The sequence below is a fragment of the Pimephales promelas genome, chromosome 12, assembly GCF_988280905.1.
Source record: "Pimephales promelas chromosome 12, fPimPro1.hap1.1, whole genome shotgun sequence".
NCBI classification, from domain to species: domain Eukaryota; kingdom Metazoa; phylum Chordata; class Actinopteri; order Cypriniformes; family Leuciscidae; genus Pimephales; species Pimephales promelas.
This window is the reverse complement of record NC_142780.1, coordinates 7656671-7671335: the sequence shown is the minus strand read 5'-3', so window position 1 is coordinate 7671335 and position 14665 is coordinate 7656671. Positions and strand designations below refer to the sequence as shown.

At 42.8% G+C, this 14665-nt stretch overlaps 1 protein-coding gene across 1 annotated transcript; it reads left to right on the top strand.

Annotated features, from left to right (window-relative positions):
• The first annotated feature begins 11258 nt into the window (after nt 1-11258).
• On the top strand, nt 11259-14390 carry LOC120472063 (sterile alpha motif domain-containing protein 3). The gene is made up of 4 exons (XM_039662078.2): nt 11259-11484; nt 11791-11959; nt 12605-12684; nt 12924-14390. The coding sequence occupies exons 1-4, from the start codon at nt 11260-11262 to the stop codon at nt 13224-13226; spliced, it is 777 nt and encodes a 258-aa protein (XP_039518012.2). The 5' UTR covers nt 11259; the 3' UTR covers nt 13227-14390.
• Nucleotides 14391-14665: the final 275 nt, after the last annotated feature.

Below are 14665 nucleotides of genomic sequence, written 5' to 3'. Positions count from 1 at the left end.
GTTGAGGTAGCCTACTGTGTAGATCTCTGCTCTGCTGTTATGCACGCACCGCTCTTTATTTGGAATACCTCATAATACCTCATAAATTTGGAAGTGGATGCACACAACAGTTGTTTTACACTGAGGAGCTGAGCGGAGCCCGGAGTCAGCAGTGGTCCAGCAATAGTGGCGAAGGGAACAAGGATTACGTTCCCTTTCACTCGTTCATGTTCGACGCGGTCGACGTCGACTGAATGGGATCACCACTGAAAACACAGCTAGTGCTGCCATTTTTCAGAGTCAAAGCCTCCTGATCCCCCCATATTATTGAGGCGGATATATGACAGGGCTTAGGCCAGGGAAGTCACTGCTGCACAAGACCACTGGGAAAGAGTGCCCTTTCAATGGAAGGAGGGACACTACGGAAGCCACATTCAGACCACAGTTTTCGATATGTAGGCTATTTTTCTAGCTATCGTGATGGGTGTCGCCCAGCCCGCAGCTCGTTGATGAAAAATGTGTGCAGGTCCCCTACCCTCTTGATAGAGGCCAAACAATCAGAAGAAATGTTCTTTTAAAAAAAGGTTTTTTAACTCATCTGCCCGAAGTGGCTCAAGGGGAGATCTTTGCAGTGCAGTAGAACCAGAGATAAGTCCCAAGAGGATAAAGAGCAAAAGAGCAAGGCAATTCAGTTACCTTGCTCCCCTCAGAAACCTGATGACCAAGTCGTGCTTCCCATGGAGTTGTATCCACTGCATCATAATGTGCAACAATGTAGAGGCAACAAACATGTTGATGGTGGAGGGAGGCAACCCTATTCAAACCCATTTTGCAGGAAAGAAAGCACAGAAGTGATCGAACACCTTTGGGTTTCCCTCCCGGAGAGAAGTCTCTTGTGCTTTGCATGTCATTTGCTCTTGTGCGTGTGGGTGTAGTCACATTAGAGTTAATGGGGAAGCGTTTGAGAAACTATACGTTGTTGCTTTCATTCTGATAGCGTAAATAGAGAATATTTTTTATATATAATTTACGTAAAAAATAGAGACTCAAAGCTTTGTAAAGACATACGTCCGAGCCTGTGTGACAAAGATTCGCTGAGTTACAAATCATTTTCTGTCACGTTTCAGAATGAACTGTGCATTGAGAGAGAGAGAAGGGCATCATGTTTATTTTCTTTATTTTATGAAAAACGCAACATTTTGTTTTTATTATGAATGTACACAAATAAAATAAGACATTTAACCGTTTTGAATGATGTACAACACTTATTGTCACGGATCCATCTGCGTCAGCACCAGACACCTTCACTCCGCCCATTTGTTCCAGCTCCCCAGCATTCTAATCACTGTCACCTGCCCGCTTCAATCACCGTCCCAATCATCCTCCCTTTATAAACTCACTCCTCACAATCACTCACCGTCTGGTCTCGTCGACACTTCGGCTACAGACTCCCGCTACTCTACTGCTTACGATAAGGAATACTTACCCGCTTGCTTCAGTCCTGTCTGCTTCTCATCCGCTCCTGGTCCCCAGTCTTCATCTGGTCATCCGTCCGCTGCCTCAGCTCTCCGTCTCTCCGTCCTGCTCAAGATAAGAAATTCATTATCAGACTGTTTCCCGCTCCATTACCGAACTTTCTCCATTATATACTCACCTGCTGTTTGACCATACCCCCTGTCTCAATAAACCTGGTTTACCCTTATCCATCTGTGTCCTTCTAGTCTGTGACAGAAGACCAGACCAACAATATGCAGCAATCTACCCCGAGCACCAGCGCTACACCGGACCCACCTTCTCCTATCATTCCCCGGACCAGCGCTCCAGCACTCGCCACATCCACAGTAACCACTTCTTCCTCATCTGCCTCTGCCAGTCCCATGGCCCAACCCAACATGGAACCCAACCTGCAGCGGCTTCCTCTTGCAGTGCGAGCTCTACATGGAGATGAACCCGTTATCCTTCCCCACTGAACGATCAAAAGTAGCCTTCTTCATTTCACTCCTGCGAGGCCGAGCGCTCAATTGGGCTCACGCCCTTTGGAAAGTTTGCAGTCCAGTTACCCGGACATTCACCGCTTTCTCCGGCCACTTCACCGAGGTGTTCTCGCAGTCTGCACATTCCATCTCGGTCCAGGATCAGCTGTACCGTCTGAGGCAAGGGAGATCGTCCGTCGCCTTATATGCGCTGCAATTCCGCACCCTCGCCGCTACTCTCGGTTGGAACGAGTCTGCACTCATCACCGCCTACCGTCATGGTCTAAATCCTGATATCTGCCTCCAGCTCGCGATTTATGACGACAACGTCGGCATTGAGAGCATCATCCAGCGATCCATTCGCATCGATCAGCGACGCACTGCATGCCAGCTCGACAGCCCTGCACCTCCAACTCCTCGTCCAGTGCCCCGCCACCACAGTCCTCCAGCACCAGAGCCTATGGAAGTCGGTACCACTCACCTGCCAGTGGCCGAGAGAAATCGTCGCATCACCAACGGGCTGTGCCTATACTGTGGAGCCTCCGGCCATCTGCTCGCCTCCTTTCCCGTCCGCCCTCCCCGACCCGCTGTGAGTACGGTCCAATTACCATTGCCCATCTCCTCCTTGAAATTCACTGCGGCCACTATCACTTATCTGAACCGTTCCATTTCAGTCCAGGCGCTGATCGACTCCGGATCAGCGGCCAACTTCATCGCTCTGTCCACGTTAAACCGGCTACAAACCAAGCAACGAACCATCCCTCATAAACTTCAAGTCCAAACCATTCTGGGACAACCACTAGGACGCGGCCGGGTTGGACATCGTAGCCCCGACTTGGGGTTGGAGATCGGCTGGCTCCACAGGGAAGAGATATCCTTTCTGGTGCTGGAGGGCTCGACGGCTGAGATCATCCTGGGACGCCCCTGGTTGGAGACCCATTCGCCGCATATCCAATGGTCCATCGGCGAGGTTCTACGGTGGGGTCAGGACTGTTTTCAGCGTTGTCTGTCATCCGTGACGAAAACCCAGGTTCCTTCCCCCACTCCGCCAGTTCCGCTCTCCACCACCTCCGTGGAGAGCCCACCAGTGGAACCTTCTCCCGAGATCCCCTCTCCCTACCGGGCGTTCCAGGATGTCTTCGATAAACGTCACGCTACCATCCTACCTCCACATCGGCCATGGGACTGCGCGATCGACCTGCTGCCTGGGGCGGTCCTACCGCGAGGTAAGATCTACCCTCTGTCCATCCCGGAGCAGAAGGCCATGGAGGAGTACATCCAAGAGGCTCTCGATCACAGATTCATTCGACCATTAGTGTCCCCTGCCGCTTCGAGCTTTTTCTTCGTGGGCAAAAAGGATGGAGGCTTGCGCCCTTGCATCGACGACCGTATCCTCAACCAAGCTACAGTTAAATTCCGCTATCCTCTTCCTCTGGTCCCAGCAGCCCTGGAACAACTCCGAGGGGCATCCGTTTACACCAAGCTAGATCTTCGTAGTGCCTACAACCTCATCCGAATCCGGGAAGGAGATGAGTGGAAGACCGCCTTTATCACCCCCGCAGGGCACTACGAATATCTCGTGATGCCCTTCGGATTGTCCAACTCACCCGCCATCTTCCAGGGCTTCATGAATGAAATATTCCGCGATCTCCTCAATCAGTTCGTCGTCATATACATTGACGATATCCTCATCTACTCTCCCGATCTGACCTCCCATATCCACCATGTTCAGACAGTGCTCCAACGTCTTCGAGATTACCATCTTTATCTCAAACTGGAGAAGTGCGAGTTCCACCAAAGCACCATCCACTTCCTCGGTTACGTCATCACCCCACACGGAATCAACATGGACCAGAGGAAGGTGGAAGTGGTACTCCACTGGCCCCAACCCACCACCCGTAAGGAACTTCAACGTTTTCTGGGATTTGCAAACTTCTACCGCCGTTTCATCCAGAACTTCAGTCCCATCAGTTCCCCACTCACCGACCTTCTCAAGAGCGGGGCCAAGTCTCTATCCTGGAACACCCGAGCCACCCAAGCCTTCCAAGACCTGAAGTCAGCCTTTAGCTCCGCTCCTACCCTCGCCCTTCCAGACCCCGCCGTACCCTTCCTCGTCGAGGTGGATGCCTCCATCTCGGGGGTAGGAGCGGTCCTCTCTCAGCGGCAGGGGAATCCACCTCAACTCCATCCATGCGCCTTCTACTCCAAGAAACTGTCCCCGGCGGAGCAGAATTACGACATCGGCAACCGGGAGTTACTGGCCATTAAACTGGCGTTGGAGGAATGGAGGCACTGGCTGGAGGGAGCCCAACACCCGTTCACAGTGATCACTGACCACCGCAACCTCGAGTATCTCCAAAATGATAAGAGACTCAATCCCTGTCAAGCCCGTTGGGCCCTGTTCTTCACTCGCTTCAATTTCTCAGTCACCTATAGCCCCGGAGAAAAGAACGTAAAAGCGGATGCTCTCTCCCGTCAGTTCCAACCCGAGACACCTCCTTCCGAGCCTGAGTCCATTCTCCCTCCAGCCGTGGTTGTCAGCCCCATCCAATGGAGTCTGGATGACCACATCGCCGAAGCCACACTACTCGAACCTGCTCCGCCGGGAGGTCCAGAGGGACGGGTCTATGTCCCAACCCGTCTACGCCTGTCCCTCATGGACTCAGTACACACCTCTCCGGGCTCTGGACACCCAGGCAGCCAATCCACTCTCTCGCTCGTCCAACAGCGCTATTGGTGGCCGGGTATGGCCCAGGATGTCTCTCGGTTCGTCAAAGGATGCTCAGTCTGTGCCATGGCCAAGGTTCCCCGTCATCTCCCAGAAGGCAAGCTGGTCCCTCTCCCTATACCCACTCGACCTTGGTCTCATCTCGGGGTGGACTTTGTCACCGACCTGCCCGTGTCTAACAACCACACTTGCATTCTGGTAGTAGTGGACCGCTTCTCCAAGGCGTGCAAACTAATTCCCCTTCCAGGTTTGCCAACAGCCCTTGAAACAGCAGAGGCGCTGTTCCAACACATCTTCCGTAACTTTGGCATCCCCGAGGACGTCGTCTCCGATTGAGGACCCCAATTCATCTCCCGAGTGTGGAGGGCATTCTTCAACCTTCTGGGAGTGACCGTCAGCCTCACTTCTGGATACCATCCCCAGTCAAACGGCCAGACTGAGCGGAAGATCCAGGAGATTGGAAGATACCTGCGGTCATACTGCCACGACCACCAGGACTGCTGGAGCCGTTACCTGCCCTGGGCCGAGCATGCACAGAACTCCCTCCGACAAACCACCACCGGACTCACCCCATTCCAGTGCATACTCGGCTACCAGCATCCACTATTCCCCTGGTCAGGAGAACCATCTGACGTCCCAGCAGTCCACCATTGGTTCCAGACGAGCGAGAGAGTCTGGGACTCAGCTCATACTCACCTCCAGCGGGCTGTTCGGAGACACCAGAACCAGGCCAACCTTCGCCGTACCGACGCCCCTCACTACCTTCCCGGACAACTGGTCTGGCTCTCCACCCGGGACATCCGTCTCCGACAGCCCTGTCCCAGGGCTCTGCTCCAACAACGGACCGAATAGCTTTTCTCACGTCTTTCTCTGCTGCCATTACTGCACTCAAACTGACGCACTACATCAACGTCATCGTTCTCAGCCACTCCCTCTATTCGCTGATTGGTCCTACAAAAAATTGATTTCTGGAAACCTAAGGATATGGAGCGGTCCCAGACGCAGTACTGAAGGAAAATGAAATTGAGCGGAAGTGCGTAGGCGGGCGCAGCCAGGCTAGCTTTAGAGTAGACTTGCCTGAAACTTATTCATTGGATTTCATAAAAAATGAACATGCATGTTAAATGCAGGTTGATCATATTATGTATATCACAGGGTTGCATCTTCAATTTCCTTCCGTTATAGTGAATTTGATGGATCTGTTGATAATGTTAATGTGTATACATTTTTATTTGTCTACATGACATCCAGCACTCTTGGTCTCTCCCACTTATCACAGTCAAAAACAGAGTTTTCTGAGGAGATACTTGGAGATAACGCTCTGGTCCAGACCCACCCCGGGAAATAAGCACACTAACAGCTCTGTGAGCGACACTCTAAACTGGGTGTTCTGGGTGAGGCTGTGTTTGTTAAGCAAGTCAACCATGGAAAAACTTACTTCCTCAGCCTCTGCTGGCAGTATGAGACTTCCTGCAGGTGTTCAAACATGCTATGAACCCACCTCCAAAACACTGCTACCTTGTCAGAAGCAAAACATCAATCTGAAACTGTGGCACTTTTAACCACTTCATGAAAACTGACCTCGGAACAGCTCTTTTTAGATGTTAAATGTTAATGCAACTTTGTGTATTATGCTCATATTGTTTAGCTGCTAAAGGGGAGACAGCTTTGAATGTCCTGCAAACTCTGCTTCCCCCATCCATCTAACGTTACGGAGAGGAGGAGAAGGCTTCAGACCCACGACCACAGAGGCACAGAGGTCCTTGACATGCGACCTGTAAGTTTTGCTTTAGTGTTTCTATTTCAATAAGGGTTGACGTTTGATATGCTTGATAACTATGAAAGTAATTTAGGTTTAGAATATGTAAAGGTGCAATCTCTGTTTGCAACATAAAAAAAATGTTAAAAATAGATTTTTGTTAATTTTTAAAGCTGCAGTCCATAACTTTTTTGTGTTCAAAATTTTACAAAATGTTTATGAGTGAGTACATCATGAATCCATTTCCCAAATCGTGTTTTTGTCTTATCCTGAATCTCAGACTATTTTAGACTGCTTGTCTGTTTAGATGTATGACATATTTGGTAATGTTTGCAATAAAAAATATAAATACTTTCACAAAAAAAGTTTAACTTGCATGTCAGTTATATTGCAACACTCTTAGTGATTGTGTGTAATCAACAGGTGGGGACCAACATGACCAGGGGCATCAGGGATGTAACGAGGGGAACACATCAGACTGTTGCCATTGTTCCAGGCCACGCCATCAAGTCTGAGTCTTTGCCGGAGGATGGTGATCTTTGTTTCAAAGTCTTATTTTGTTTTTCCATGTTAAATACACAAAGCCGTGTATCAAATTAATTGAAAAGAGTCGTCCTCTGTCAAATTTGAGGAAAACCCCGTGATATTTAGTCACATTTCACGTTTGTTTGTATCTATTCTTAATAAATCAACACATCTTAATAAATGAAATCATAATCATATAAGAGTTCATATTAGTTGCTTAATGACTTTTAAAGATGCATTGTGTAACATTTAGGAGGATCTGTAAACAGAAATGCAATATCATACACATAACTATGTTTTCAGTGGTGTATAAAGACCTTACTTAATGAACCGTAGTTTTTTTTTTTTACCTTAGAATGAGTATACATTGTATAATTGTAATAATTGTTTACAAAAAAAATATTAAAGAGATGTATTAAAAATGTAAAAAAAATAAAATAAAATAAAAAATAATAATAAATTATTGAAATCACAGTGGCCTCTCTGGTTTATTGTATTACAGAGAAAATCATTATTTTACATTAGTAATATAAAAAAATATTTATTACTAATTTTAATTTTATTACTAATTTTATTACTAATTTTTTTATTTCAATTTTCCTGCAATGATACAGGAAATAACCCAGCACATGAGTAAGACTTAACCCAGCAAGATGGTCAATTTCATCCACTGGTTGGGTCAAATGAATGACCCAACAATATGGGTTAAATGGAGAAACCCAGCACTTGGGTCAAACCAACCCAACCCAGGTCACTATAGTGTTCTGTCCTATAGTGACCCAGCGGCGTGGTTAAGGTTGGGTTATTTTTTAACCCTGCATTTTTTAGAGTGCATAGACCTGCATTATATGACAGACAGACAAGAACGGTTTTGACCTAAAAATATCAAAATTGAAAATACTGCCGAAACAAAGACCCCTACATCTTGGATGCCCTTGAGGTAAGCTAAAACATACCAAAAATTTATTTCAAAGTGAACTATCCCTTTAAATGGCCGAACTAACCCTTTAAGAACACGCACGACGGGGGTGCAAAAAAAAAAGTCCATACTGTAGCTCTCCTTTTGTTAACACTACAAAGACAGTTCACCTATCAAAATAAACCACATAACATCTAGAATAAAGGCATATCAATGCGCATTTCCCACCAGTCCTGTGTAAAATACAACAGCACTCAAAGTTTTTTATCCAACATTATCGTGAGATGTGGAGCCAGAGCACAAGAGAACAACGGCGTCTGAAGTAGCTGCTCTCGTAAAAGATCTTGCTCGCCTTTCAATTGTCCAATTTCAAAACTGTTTTCAGAGGATGAATTGATCAATAATATAATGAATCTGAATTTAAAAAATACAAGCCAAAAAAATGAAAATAATTTTCAAAAGCCGAAATTTCGGTGCATCTCTACTTGCTTTAGATTCTTTGCATTCAATACTAATAGAAAGAGTTCGTAAGCGTTTGAATTATACCTAATCTATGATGATTACTAAAATATATGATATGAAAAAAGGCAATAAAAAAGAGCGCGAATCGTCTGACGGTGAGAGTTAATTAAAATTGTTTTTCTCAAAATTCCATTCCTGAATATCATAATGATTACCCGCCCATAATGTTTGTTACCAACAAACAATTAAAGGGTTAGTTCACCCAAAAATGCAAATTCTGTCAGTATTTACTCACCCTCATGTTGTTCCAAACCCGTAAGGCCTTCGTTCATCTTCGGAACACAAATTAAGATATTTAAGATATTAAGATCACTCCTGCATAGTCCATAGGCTTCTTGAGGGAATGACTTGCTGTCCTCGAAAAGTCATTAAAGACATAGTTAAAATAGTCCAAGTGACTACAGAGGCTCAATCTTAAGTTTATCAAACGACGAGAACCCTTTTTTTGCGCAAAAACAACAAAAATAACGACTTTATTTCAAGTAATCGTTTATTTCTCCCTCTGCCTCGAGTCAGGTTACTAGTTTAATAGCGTAAGCTTCTGTTATTGTACAGTACGTCACACGCATCACACACATGACCAGCGTCGGCCAATAGTGAGCCTACGTGTGACGTAGCTCTACGCAAACACACTACGTTAACTGACTACAGGCCCATTGAGAAGGAAGTGAATAGTTGAAATAAAGTCGTTATTTATGTTTGTTTTTGCGCACAAAAAGTATTCTCATCGTTTGATAAAGTTAAAAATGAGCCACTGTAGTCACTTGGACTATTTTAACAATGTCTTTGATGAATTTTCGATGCCAGCAAGTGTCATTCCCTTAAGAAGCCTATGGACTAGTATGCAGGAGCGATCTTAATATCTTAAAAATCTTAATTTGTGTTCAGAAGATGAACGAAGGCCTTACGGGGTTGGAACAACATGAGGGTGAGTAAATACTGACAGAATTTTCATTTTTGGGTGAACTAACCCCTCAAATAAAAACAGATATTGAAAGTGGTTAAAACCATCTTAAAGGGTAACTAAACCCCTGGTCAGAGCCTGACACCACCCACTGACAATATTTCAAAAATGCTGAAAAAGTGGGCGAACCCCAGCGGAGATAGAGGGGACGAATTAGATGCTAAAACACTCTATCCTGATCGTTTTCAATACTCACAATTCCAACTCTTGGCTTGCTACAGTGGTTTTGACGAAACAAGCTGGTTTTTATACTGCCGCTCGTGCCAGGAGCGTGGTGAGCTGAAACCTGCGTACGTCACGAAGTGTGGAACATCCAATAGGAAAATTCAACTGCAGTAGCCACCGTTCAACCTGAAGAGGGCAGCACTAAGACGTTTTTACACCATATATTGTAGAAATAAAACACTATACACAAATGTCAAAAAAGTTACTCAAATCAATGACTGGTATTAATAAAGATCCATTCTTACAGATCATTAACTAAAAAAAGTTGGTTTGGTGTTTAGTTACTCTTTAAATATGGTATCAAAACCTGTAATAGGTAAAATTTCAACATGTCATGGGTTTTCCCAGATTGCATCACAAATTATAAATTAATGCTTGTTTTATTTTTTGTTGCAAGCGACCCAGGGTAACAGTGCAAGTTTTTTTTTTTGTTTTGTTTTTTATCTGAGCAACAACAATTAAACGTACAGTATGCGATTTTTGGCCACCAGGAGTCACAAAGAGCGTGGGCTCACGGGAGTTGTTGTCGCTGTCAATGACAACCAGGTCAGCTCATGATATGACATCATCGTTTCACAAAATATACGGATATACGGCATCTCTCTGTAGATTTAGCTTGTCAAGAAGCTTTAAATGCAACCCCAATGTTTACCTGTGTCATGCTTCTCCTGTCCCAAACCCTTCTCGGGTCATATTTTTCAGGTACGTTTGAGCTTTAGCTGATAAGCTGGCTGTAGCAGCAGAACGTGCAGGCAAAGCGTAATCGTAGTCCATAACTATAATACAGACGAATATAAATATTTATATTACGCTACTTCAATGAATGACCTATTTTAGAACATTTTTCATATATAGAGCGCACCGGATTATAAAGCACATAAGATACTGCAGTCTAACGTTTGACTGGGTTTGCGTTATGCATCCACTATGTGCTAAAGGCTAAAGGGAATGTAGTAAGTGCGCGGCGCCGGAGGTGAGGCGTTTATTTAGTAAGCATGAGAGAGCTGAAGCGGGCACGTCCATTCGCAGCCTGACTCATATGAGTATTCAATGTGCGCGGCTCGCTAACAACAGCAGTTGGCTGTTTTGAATGAGACGACCCGGTTACTGTGAACGGGGAGCGCTTTATGCGCGAGCAGCACCGGGGACAGTGTGTCTGTTAAGAGTGAGCGCTCGTGAGCGGGCACGTGATTTACACACATAAAAATACGTACTACTTTTTTTTCTTCCTCATTTTCTTTGCTTTATTGACAGTAGTCCAGTGTTCCCCTTTGTGTTTGGCGGTTTCGCCGGGTTCCGCAAGGAAGTTAGAGAAAATAGAGGAGTCAAAGGTTATATGACGCCATAGACGGGCGACGAAACGGAAATAAAGAAACGTCCCGTGTCTTCGAATTAAACTATAAATTTCTCCGTATTTGAAATTTGGTGGAAACTGTCGGGATAATGTAAGTACACATCTAACAAAAATATATAACATAGATACAATTATTTTTGCTATTTTTAATGCAGAAAAAATACATATTGTGGCTTTAAAGCTCTAATTCAATAACTCTTGTCTGATGCACAATGATGATGTAATGTTTCACTCATTTTTTTTTATTTATTTTTTTTTTTTACAATTTTTAACAAAACAAAATTGTTTTTTAACAACAGCATACCTGGCATATGTCCCCAGATGAAGACTGTGTGTCTTCTATTGGAGAGGACGCTGTTTCAATCAATGCCCATGTGAAGACCTTACAGGACCAGTACAAGAAGACCCAACCAGATGCTGCAATAGTGGATGAAAAAATGAAACAAACATTTGCTTGGAGGAGGAGGGAAATAACCAATGGCATTCCTGTTGCTGAAATGTTTCAAAAATATCCCTTCCTTAGGACCCCTTCAGTTGTTAGTAAAAAAAAGAAAAGCTCATCTATATTGTTTACCGATTTCCATACAGTGAAAGCATAAAAAATATTGCTACTTTTTTAGTGAATATCTTACTTTTTACCATACAGTAGCTGTGCATAAATGCTGCTTAAGTGAAAACAATTTTTTTTTTTGTAAACAACGCAATTTCTCAAATGTGGGAACAAGCGTTGGAAAGTTCCCATTAGAACATGGAAACATGTGTGTGAACTGTTGCTTAAGGTGAGAAAAGAAAAACTTTATTTAAATTATTATTTTTTTTTTCTTTTGGTATTTGTGTTTCAGTTGTTTCAGGAAATGGGTCGAATGCATGCCGAAAATAATTTCAGCCGGTGTTTCCAGGATTCCTTCAGCAAAATTGTCTCCAATGTTTTGAGTTTGGCTAAGGGGAAATCCGTTATAGAAGCACATTACATGGATGCCAGAAGCGAAGCTGTTGCAGAGAGTCTTTGTGGTATGCATGTTTTCCATTTAGACTGCTTGAATTGAAACTACAAATTGAATATTTTATGTCTTTATACCTGCTAGGTGTGTAACAGTTCTCGGTTAAAAATCTGCCCACCCACTGTTCGGTATGCACTGCTCCATGGTTAGACTCAAATCTGAAGATGCTTCGATAATAGTGATGTGACAGGGAGGGAATTTCCCGACCAGTTAATAGGAGTGTGACACCCTGGTGGCAGGGATGTTAAATCACTAATTCAAAAGTAAAACGTTAAATTTGTTTTATTTTAGTGTTCTCTTGCTGAACTAAATTATTTTTTATTACTAAAAGACAATTGGGCAAGTGATGTAACCGGTGTTGTAGCTGAGTGCCGGGAACACAAAGTATCGCAGCAAGCCTAATCTATAATATGGTTTGTTGAAGAAAAATTACGTGTAAAACAGTTCCGCTACCCAAAATAACAACCTGAAAAGCACCATTTATTTTATTTTATCTTTGCTTTATTGTATTTATTTGAGCGATTGCTTGTAGTTTGATTATTTGTTCTTTTTTTTTTTTTTTCGTCAGTAGACCTTTTTTCTGAACATGACACGTACTGAAACCGTGAGCAATTTAAACTGTTACACCCCTAATACATGTTCAATGTCTTTTTAGATATGGATTTTCGTGCTGCTCTGGTTTTACTTCCGGTGATTTTCAGGGAGAAAGTGGATGATTATATCACAATCGGACAGGTATTGAATGCAAAGAATTTAAAGCAAGTAGGGATGCACCGAAATTTTATTCAGATTCATTACATTATTTAATTTAATTAAACTCTTATAATAATACAATTATAAAAAAAAGAAAGAAATGTAGTGAAGTGAGATTAAATAAGAAGTGTAGATGGACAGTTGTAACTAGTCATTGGGAACATGAATTTAATCCAGATTTACATCTGATGTTTATAATATTGTTTTTTCTATTTTTTTAGGAAGAACCAGCCACACCATATCCCACTGTACAGATTTTGGGAGCTTCTGACTGGAAACAGGTCTTCAGTGAGAAGAGAATCTTCAGCACTGTAAAAATGGAGGGATCTGAAGTTTGCAGAGCAGTTGGGGCAGAGGATGGTGTTCTCTCTGCTTTTTGCGCATATTTTGTATTCAACCTTGCGTATCCCTCGTACAACAGGAACACTCTACTCTTTCTCCAAAGGCATGTGTTGAAGGTAACTGCACCTGGTGATAAGCCATTGCCAACTGCTGTCGTCAGGATTATTAATCTTTTATCTTAGATTGAGAGGATGCCACGGCCCTATGCATGTCCAAAGTGTTCACGCAGACACTTTACTGTAGTGAAACTAATCAAACATATAGGGATTGATTATGCTCATGAGCATGACTTTTCCATCTGTTGCGGACTTGATGGATGCCAAAATTTCTTTTCAAATACGAGTCTTTCAGGCGTCATGTATACAGAAAACAGAACTCACATTTGGCCAAGTCGTTATAACGTCACTGGAGCGGATGAAGTTGACATTAGTGACAATGAAGTCAACAATGATACTGCAGAGGATACTCCTGAAGATGTTGTGCTGGATATGAATGATCTTTTGACTAATTAAGATACATTGTGGATACTGTGTGGAAAACTGTTGCTCCCACAACTGTTTGATACTCATTTCCATGCATTTCGGGTTTTATATGACAAGGATTGATTTTGTGTGATGCCAGGAGAGGAACTGGACTACCAGGCAGTTGACCTTTATGCGATCGATGACCTCTTGAGCTAGATATGCATAGTCAAATCATTAGATATGTGCACACATCAATGTTTATAATTGAATTTTTTAAAAATGTTAATGTAATGTAAATGCAAGGGTATTGTGTGGAAGGTAAAAATGAATTTAAAAGTCTGAATTTTTTTTTTATTAAATAGCTTGTGAATTTTTATTGTAGAAGGGAGAATGAAATTGACATTTTAGTGTAATTGTTTTATGAAATGTTTTGTAGCAAATGGAGAAATGTTTTTTTTTTTATGTTCAGTTAAAAATATGTTTGAAATCTCCATTGTTAACTGTAAAGAAGATTTTAAACAAAAAGAAAAATTTTAACCTGGAATAAGAGTATTGCGCTGAGGGTAAAAAAGGAATTTAAAAGTCTAAATTGTAAAGTATTAAAAAAGAACTTGTGAATTTTTTTGTAAATGGGAGAATGAAATATTGTGATATTTTAGTGTAATTTTATGAAATATTTTGTAGGGAATAGAGAAATGTTTGGTTAAAAATATGTTTGAAGTCTCCATTGTGTTAAGATGCATTTAAACAAAAATATTTTTGAAGTCTCCATTGTGTTAAGATGCATTTAAAAATAAATAAATATTTTATCCTGGAACAAAGTATTAATTCAAAAACATGTATTTGATGTGAATGGTTTCTGACATTAAATCTATGCCTTGATGCCTTGTTATTTAATAGAAAAATGGCCTTTAATTGTTGAATACTTGAAGGAACACATTTGACACATTAAAAGTACAAAAGCAGTGTTGTAGTCGAGACCACCTCACTCGAGTCCGAGTCGACACTGAGACCAGAGAGAGTTGAGTCCGAGTCAAGACCGAGTCTATAGAGAGTCGAGTCCGAGTCGAGTTCGAGACCAGAGACGCTCGACTCCGAGTCGAGACCGAGACCAGTGAGGGTTGATTACCTAATTTACTTTTATTTACTTAGAGAAA